General features: G+C 38.3%; 1 protein-coding gene across 1 annotated transcript; it reads left to right on the forward strand.

Annotated features, from left to right (window-relative positions):
- Positions 1 to 549: 549 nt before the first annotated feature.
- CDK1 (cyclin-dependent kinase 1) lies at positions 550 to 8093 on the forward strand. Its single transcript, XM_010073975.1, has 7 exons — positions 550 to 596; positions 2019 to 2175; positions 3268 to 3391; positions 3783 to 3953; positions 4523 to 4686; positions 4817 to 4958; positions 7965 to 8093. The coding sequence occupies exons 1-7, from the start codon at positions 560 to 562 to the stop codon at positions 8091 to 8093; spliced, it is 924 nt and encodes a 307-aa protein (XP_010072277.1). The 5' UTR covers positions 550 to 559.
- Positions 8094 to 8590: the final 497 nt, after the last annotated feature.

Raw genomic sequence — 8590 nt, forward strand, 5'->3', positions numbered from 1 at the left:
ATAGTGCTTCCGAGGCTGGTGTTAGAGCTCGGCTGCGCTCAGTGAAGCAGGCCAGGAGCAGCCCGGAGGGTGTGAACTGCCGCTCCCACAAGGTGCTAATGGCCCCTAGTACCTTGCTAAGACTGTTAACTTAGTTTAGATTTGTAGCTCTAAAGACTTTACAAATGATACAGGGTTGGTGTTCCCTTCTGTTGCTAACATCAAACCCTGTGATTTTAGACAGTAGGGTTCCTGCTAACGAGTAACTATGTAAAACTAATAAGTAGGGTATGTATTTTAGTTGCTTGGAGGAGCTTTCTTCACAAAAGCATCTTTCTCCTTTGAGTTGGTGCTTAATCATACTTTGTGATGTAGTTTTTTTCTAGTTGGAACCCTGAATAAAAACCTGTGTTTTTGTTAAAGAGGAGGGTTAAGTGTTCTGCATTACATCTGAATCCTGTAAGACAAAACTAGCTTCCAAAGTTCTGGCATAGTTTCAGTGACTTGGCTGTGTTCAGGACAGCAACTGTTCACTCTTATGGTTTTTTTTCCCCTGCTCTTTTCAGGGACAACCATAGCAATGGATAATTACACAAAAATAGAGAAGGTTGGGGAAGGTAAGTATGGAGTATCATGAGCTTCGTAATGTTGCACAGTTTGAATTATCAAGTGTCATAAGAAGCTCTGTGCACTCTGGCTATTAGAGGAACTACTGAGATTCAACTGACTGCCAAAGTAAGCCTGCGGTTAAAGCTTTCTGATTGCCCTTTTGAAGATGACGTCGTCTATTTGAAACAAGTGATCAGTGCTGAGAAACCTCTGTCTTTGTATTAATGGGTAATGGTGTGGTGTTCCACCAAGAAGGGAAAATCATGTTCTGAAGCCTGAAATCAGCTTTTCAATTTACGAAGTTCCTCTGCTCCTTTGTACATGAACTTCTGTACCAGTTGTTCCTGAAGTTGTACTGTGTGGTATACTTACCTTGCTTGGAGCTGCTGGGATGGAGTAGTGGTTTGTGGATTGCTCTGCTTGGATTGTAACCAGTCACTACTTGTCAAGGGAAAAGAGCAGATTGTAAACCTTTGGAGAAGTGAATATTAACAATTTACTATAAGGTGCTATGAAGATTGCTTCAATGCAGCTGTTAGTCACAACCACTCTCTCACTGGAAATCCAGCCTATGTTAAGGGTAGAAGTCAATATGTTTCATAATGCTTTAGCCTTTTGTAGACTTGAGAGTTTGCAATATGCTACTCTGAGAAGGTGCTGTTTATGGCGATAGCAAAATGTATGGGCTTGCATCTTACAAGGCTTTGTAACTGAAGCCTTGCGTGTGAACCTTTCTTGCTGAAAGAAACTAGTTTGAGCATAATCTGAGGGATTAATGCTTCAAGAAGGGTGAAAAGAGAATACTTCCACTGTCTTGTTTTGTCGAGGGTTCTACTTCTGTGAACACTGATTATTCAAATAGATTATTGATTTGAGATTTACTACTGGTTCCATTTTTAGCTTCTGCTGAGACCCACAGCACTACCCTCTCTCCTGCACTAAGGGTTGTGCTAGTGGCATTTCTACAGATCTGACAAATGGATGGATAGATCTCTGCAGAGGGAGCACTACTTTTTTTTTTTTTGCAGCTAAACCTTTAACCTTCTAATATGAAGTATCAATGACAAAACTATAACCTGTTGGGGATGAAGAGGTATAGTGATCTTGCCTAGAAGTTAATCAACCTGAAACTCAATATCTGGTTTTAATTTACAACTGCATCTTTCAAATATTCAAGTTTCACACTTGGGCTGCTATGTACCCTGTCCTAACAAATGATGCTGTTTATGGGCAGCATACTTTAAACAAACAAAACTATTGCATGGTTAAACTGCCAAAACTAAGTAGTAGTTTGTAATTAAGCCTAATACTTGAACAAAAATTACTTGATTGCAAAGGCTCTTGCCTATGTTAGCAATTGTTATTTGCAATGAATTATCTGTACCTGAAGCTGGTATTTCCTATATGCATTTCACCGTCTTTTTGTTCAGGTACCTATGGCATTGTGTATAAAGGTCGGCACAAAATCACAGGCCAACTGGTTGCAATGAAGAAAATACGCCTAGAAAGTGAGGAGGAAGGTGTTCCAAGTACTGCTATCCGAGAAATTTCTTTATTGAAAGAGCTGCATCATCCCAATATAGTATGGTATGCATATGCTGGTATTTAGCTAAACTCTTTGAAGGGTACTAGGTCCCTTCAGATAAGTAATTATTTTTTCACCATTCTAGTGAAGTGAGAGCTACTCTGGTTAATACAGTCTCTGCTTTGCAGCAAGTAGCTATAGTTCTAAATCTCTTGTTTCTGACAGTTTTCTAGTTCAGACTTCCTCATGCTGCTTCTTCCCTTTCTAGGAATCTAACATATTTTTGTTGACTTTATAATTTATGTAAATTATATTCAGAGCAGTTATCAGAACAGAGTGTATATCACAAAAACAGGTTGAATCTGTTACTTTAGTCTGTCTCAGAACTTTATTTGCCATCTTGGAATAGACCATTTGACCTTAGAGTTCTGATGTGAGCCTCTGTCATCAAATCACTTCCTTGCTGTTTTGTCACAGAGGTTTAGGTGTTGTGTTACGATACTGTCATAGTTGGCTCATCTGAGTTGTGAGTGAAGCTTCCATCAGCAAGTACTTAACATATAGAATTGATTGCAGCTATTGTCTTCCCCACAAAGTATTTACTTGCTCTTTGATGCAGCAAAATACTTTATCTCTAATATAACTTAAAACTGGCCAAGTTCCAGCTATGTAGTGTCTCCATGTACATATGCTTGGGCTTAGGAACCCTTATACTCTATTAAAGATGAAGGAGATACTTAAAAACCTGTGCGAATACTGCTGTGCCTACTAGGCTTCTATTATAATATTTCCTTAAACCCTCCTAGTAATCCAGGCTCTGCTGTAATAAACCAGCTTCAAATGGAAGCTAAGTACCAATACCCACAGTCTTTTTTTTAAAGGCAACAATTCCTGTGTCCAATCCTAGGCATGAGTGGAACACAAGTTTAAGAGGCAGCATATAGGGTGTTTATCTTGGTCTGACACTCTCTCAGATATACTTGATTTTCCAGATGATGGTGTAACTCCAAGTCTGTTAATCTTTGAAGACTGAAAGCTTTTTAAGGCTTTCATAAAAGGAACCTCAAAATGTCAGCTTGTATCACTGTTGAGAGAGGAAATGTAACTGACTCACTGCATTTTGCAATGGAGTTGATTGTATGCTTGTTTTTTAGTCTTCAGGATGTTCTTATGCAGGATTCAAGACTGTATCTCATCTTTGAATTCCTTTCCATGGATCTCAAGAGATACTTGGATACTATTCCATCTGGTCAATATTTGGATAGTTCACGTGTGAAGGTAATGAGGACAATTCTTAATATAAGGGAAATTAATCTAAAGATGACCTACAAAGCTATAAGCAGATCTTATTTTCAGTATAATTAACTCTTTAAGGAGAAAAAGGTTTAAAGAAGCATCTGTGGGTAATAAGATGAATGAGGTTTGCTCTCAAATGCCACTTGAAATTATTTTAATTACTGAAATTAAACTGCCTTAAAGTAAGCTTAAGTAAAAAATTAATTTGTGTGGCTTTGATATTAACTTAATATCTGCAATGCTTTGGTTCCCAATTTCCTACTACTATGGGATGAGCTAATTTAAGGGGAAAACTGTGTTGCAGAATACTAACTTGTACTAAAGGTTACTTTTTTTTCCCCCACCACTTCATCATCCTTCATCCTTTCTACAGAGTTACTTGTATCAAATCTTGCAAGGTATTGTCTTCTGCCATTCAAGAAGAGTTCTGCACAGAGACTTAAAACCTCAGAATCTCTTAATCGATAACAAGGGAGTGATTAAACTGGCAGACTTTGGATTGGCTCGAGCCTTTGGAATTCCGGTGCGGGCATACACTCATGAAGTGAGTTGGAACATCCTTTTGGAGTTTTGGACAGTGCTTACTAGCTTCCTGGTAATAACTGGACATGAAACAGCTAAAGGATTGCAAAATTCTTAAAATCAAACTAACAGAATCAAAGTTATTTCAGTTTTGTTTTATTCAGTGGTTTTCCATCTCCCTGACTGTGGTTTTACTCTACGCTTCCAAAGCATCTTATGAATCCCACTATTACCTTGACAATGAGTCAGATGGGCCAGAACTTGTTGCTCACTGTCTCCTACGGGCCTTTTTGCTTCACAATGTGCTCAAGTTTTCTGAGGGTTTTGGTGGCTAGGTGCTAAAGGGTTCCTGCTTTTTGGGAAGTGGTGTAGGCAACTGTTTTGGTTGTAGTAGAAACTGCTGCAGTGGAGTTTGTTACACTTATCTGTAAATGAAGTTTGAAAGTAGCATTTTCATTGAACTTTTAGCACCAGCTATTATTTTACCAAAAAAACCCAACCTGTGAATACTGCTTAATAATGAATGAGCCATTGTGCTTGCAGTCAATTAGAGGACCTGATTCTATAAACTTAAATTTCTTTGTTCAACAGGTAGTGACACTGTGGTACAGGTCTCCAGAGGTGTTGCTGGGATGTATTCGCTACTCTACTCCTGTAGACATATGGAGCATAGGTACCATATTTGCGGAGCTGGCAACTAAAAAGCCGCTTTTCCATGGGGACTCGGAGATCGACCAGCTCTTCAGAATCTTCAGGTATATCAGGCTGAACGTTTCCTTGCTACTTGTGCAGCATTGCACAGCAGTGCTGTGCACTTTCTAAAATCATAGCAGTGCATTCAGATTTCAGACTAAACTGCTCAGTATTTTGCTTATACTTGCATAGAGCTTTAGGTACCCCCAACAATGAGGTATGGCCTGAAGTGGAAACCCTGCAAGACTACAAAAACACGTTCCCAAAATGGAAACCTGGCAGCCTGGGAACACACGTAAAAAACTTGGATCAAGATGGACTTGACCTGCTGTCTGTAAGTACTTTCTTAAACTGCTGATTAAGAAACCAAACAGGTTGTTTCAAATACTTTAGAATACATGAAGCTATACTAATTGGTCTTGGCCAGAATTAAGATATGGAGATTGTCAAACTATCAGCTGTGGTGTGGTATGGGGCTGTTGTTCTTGTAGAACTGACACCTTGTGTGACATACACTCACTTCTTTTATAAATAATAGATGACTAGACTACTTTTCTTCTCATTAAGCAATCGTGCCTCAGGTTTTTCATACTAATAAGCCAGGTACAACTTGAAAGTGAGAATAAGCTTTTACAAACAGGTCTCAGTGAAGGCTCCTGCCCACAAACTGTAGCTGCCACTTTCCTTGTGCCAGCACTAATTGTGGTGTGGCTGTAGAACTCCTGATCCAGTTGGAAATGTTTTTTTTTGTGGTAGCACATGGATTAATCTTGGTGGGCTCATCTTGGTCAAGCTTTTGTGGTGGTCTTAACTGAATGAACAATGATATAAATGGCTGAATTTATTAATTAGCTGTGAAACCGGGGGTTTAGTTTGTTAGGCTGTTGTGTCTGTCTCAATTGCCTTTAAATTTTGAGTTAAAGTTATATTTTTTGCTGTGTTGGGTTAACTTTTAGTTGGTATATTTTGTGTCTAGTGTGAGTTTAATTCTGTGGCTGTACACTTGAACTACCACACTACACTTCTGTTTGATAAGCTCTGTATCAGGCTTTTCCACTTAGTGCTTTTCCAGCTGCCACATGCTGCCGCTGCAGACTGATTTGTATCACATCTTAAGTGTGATCTTAGATGCACCTAACTATAAGAATGTACCTTGGTGTCTTATCCTAAAGCTGCATTTATACAGTGCAGATTTGCATGTGGGGGTGTGGGGTGGGTGCTCTGTGTCTTAAGATAGGCTGAAACCTTGGAACCATCTTGGTACAAGGGGAATCTTGTACATTAGGCAGTCACAAAGAAAGTAGTTATTACCTATATTGGTATGGCTATGGCAAAGTACTCTGAAGTGGTGTCACCCAAGAAGCTTGAATGACCACAACTTCTCAATTTTTCTTGGTGACAGCAGAGCCAGCATTCAGACTGCCAACCTGAACCACGTGTGTTAAATACATAGTTGTTTTGGATAGTTCTCTGAACCTTGCAGCAGCATCTCTACAGAGATGACTGACTTAAGCTGGGAATAATTCCTCTGTGTCCACTGACAGCATCATTATTAGATGAGTTTGAAGTAAGTTGTTATTGATTGTGTTTACAAACTAGAATCAATTGAACAGGCAAATAAACTAATCTCAAAGCATTAAGTTCTGTAAAATCTTGTGTAGTTTTGCCTTAAGTTAATAAATGTTGAAATTTTAGCTTTCTATTAATGCCTGGTGACAATGGTATGGCTGAATTCTTAGGCATCTGGAATACATTTGTTTCCCACGGCAGTTTTAAGCCTGAAACAGTAATATAACTTTAAAGGCAACAAAACTGAATATTTCTTTCTGGAGCACAAGCTCACATGTGTCAATGAAAATGTTAATTTCTCCTTTTATAGCCTACTGCAGATGAAAGTGGTGTATAAAATAGCTATCTTTGAAAAGAGGTTACATATTTTTGTGTTAAGACAAATTACTTGAGTGAAGTTGTATACTTAAGACCTTCATAACCTAAATGACTTCTGGGGCCAGCATTTCAAAGCACTTAATGGCTGTCATCAAAAGGTTTGGTCTGTCAGACACTAAATTTCAGGAAAAAAACGTATGTTCCAGAGTGGTCAGAGAAGAAAGAGTCACTTAATCTGTCAGTTGAAGTGCTGTATTCTCCATGTCACAGCATCCCATTTTCAAAGAAATTTGCCCTTTGAGTCAATTTTAAGAGAACCTTTGGTATTGGTATTAACTATAGGATACTGTAGTTCTGGGGTATAGCTAATGGGAACCTGTCACTTAAGGTAAAATTGGACATAGAAGGTTAAATCCAGAGATAGCACTGCATTTGGCTGCAGTTCAGAGAATATAAGTGCAAATTCGGTGGTTTAAACCAACTTGGAAAACTCCCTGTAGCATGAAGTCTAAAGATAGTTAAACATCAAGACTAAGTACTGGGCAGAGTAATGCTGGTTAAGCTTTTTTCTTCGGGAAGATAAATTTGTGGGGATGGGTGACAAGCAGCTGTCAGAATCCTGATTACTTGAATTTGAAGTGTACTTTCATTTAGTATGGAGAAATAAAAGCAAAAAGACTCTGGAGACTACTAGTTTGAGGGCTAGTAGAAGACTGCTAAATGCTTCATTCGTCTTTTAGGCCCCTGGCTGTATGATATAAACTGTAGATGCTTTCTTTTCAAACTGCTAGGAAAACAAATCTAGAAAGTTCTGGAAGCTATTTTAGTGACTATGGCATCCTCTGTATTTGCTCTCATCAACTTTTATTGACGTCTTCAGTTGAAATAACTTACTGCAAAGACACTTGAGTTTTTTAACTCTGGGTTTCTGCCGTTCTACCTGCTTGTATACTACTTTCCTCTTTGTATTCTGTAGCTGAGTGACCACTCATATTTTAACTGTAACCCACTGCATCAAGCAGAATAGAAGCAATTTGACATCAGTTTATTCAATGTCAGTTTAACAAAACCAGCATAGGACCACTTGTCCTTGTTTTGGGCTTTTAACAGCCTAAAGCTTATTAATTTCCTTTAGTTGAGAAGCTGAAACTAATAATCCTTTCCACTGGATGCCTTGTTCTGAATTTAGTTGAGTGCGTATGATACCCTGATACATGCATGGGCTTGGTTATTGAGTGGGGGAATAAGTGTTTCTTAACTTTGAGATGTTATGCATTACTCCTGACCTACTACTGACTCGTAAGTGGAAATGACCTCTCTACGAGAAATCATGGAACACAGGGGAGAACTTATCTTTGGTTGCTTGATTATTACTGTGGCTAAATATCTACCTATTTAATGTGATTTTAATTCCCATTTCATAAGGGAGTAATGTGTTTCCTTTTTCTTCCAGAAAATGTTAATTTATGATCCTGCAAAAAGAATTTCTGGCAAAATGGCCTTGAACCATCCATATTTTGATGACTTGGACAAATCCACTCTTCCTGCTAATCTGATTAACAAAAGTAGACTTTTGGACTAAATCAGCCAGAGTGAAGTGATTGATTGCTTTCACTTTTCAGTCTGTCTGTAATTTTTATGTCTGTCCTTCTGCTCTAAAACTCTGTCTGTGTTTTAACTTGTTTAAGACTTGTCAAAGTGTAAATATTAACCTGTTAGTGATGAGTTTGAATAAAATGCAAATATTTCTGTCAATGCAGTGAACTTCTTATAAATAAAGCTTAAAACCATTGAAGGACTGAACTTATTTTCAGACTGTGGATGCTCTACAAAAGGACTCTGATTTCTTTGGAATGTGCTGGTAGGGTACCACTTGTCTAAAAAAAAAAAAGTGGGTAACCTAAACTACTGAATTGCTGTTCTTGATATGATAGGGAATTACTCTGAAGTTTGAGTTGTTTCAGTGTAATGCCAGTTTGAAATTTCACTTGAGCATGGCAATCAATGTGCTGCAGGACATGTAAATGAGATATTTTTGAACTGAAGAATTGTAGATTACTCCTTAAACCAAGTAGACGG

Source organism: Pterocles gutturalis, unplaced genomic scaffold (genome assembly GCF_000699245.1).
Source record: "Pterocles gutturalis isolate BGI_N339 unplaced genomic scaffold, ASM69924v1 scaffold1622, whole genome shotgun sequence".
Taxonomy (NCBI): Eukaryota; Metazoa; Chordata; class Aves; order Pterocliformes; family Pteroclidae; genus Pterocles; species Pterocles gutturalis.

Bases quoted from the DNA above. Each gene is read 5' to 3' on its own strand.
- CDK1 (XM_010073975.1), top strand. From the start codon at position 560: ATGGATAATTACACAAAAATAGAGAAGGTTGGGGAAG. The intron at 2,176-3,267 runs GTATGCATATGC...CTTGTTTTTTAG, and splicing joins CATCATCCCAATATAGTATG to TCTTCAGGATGTTCTTATGC. The intron at 3,392-3,782 runs GTAATGAGGACA...TCCTTTCTACAG, and splicing joins TGGATAGTTCACGTGTGAAG to AGTTACTTGTATCAAATCTT.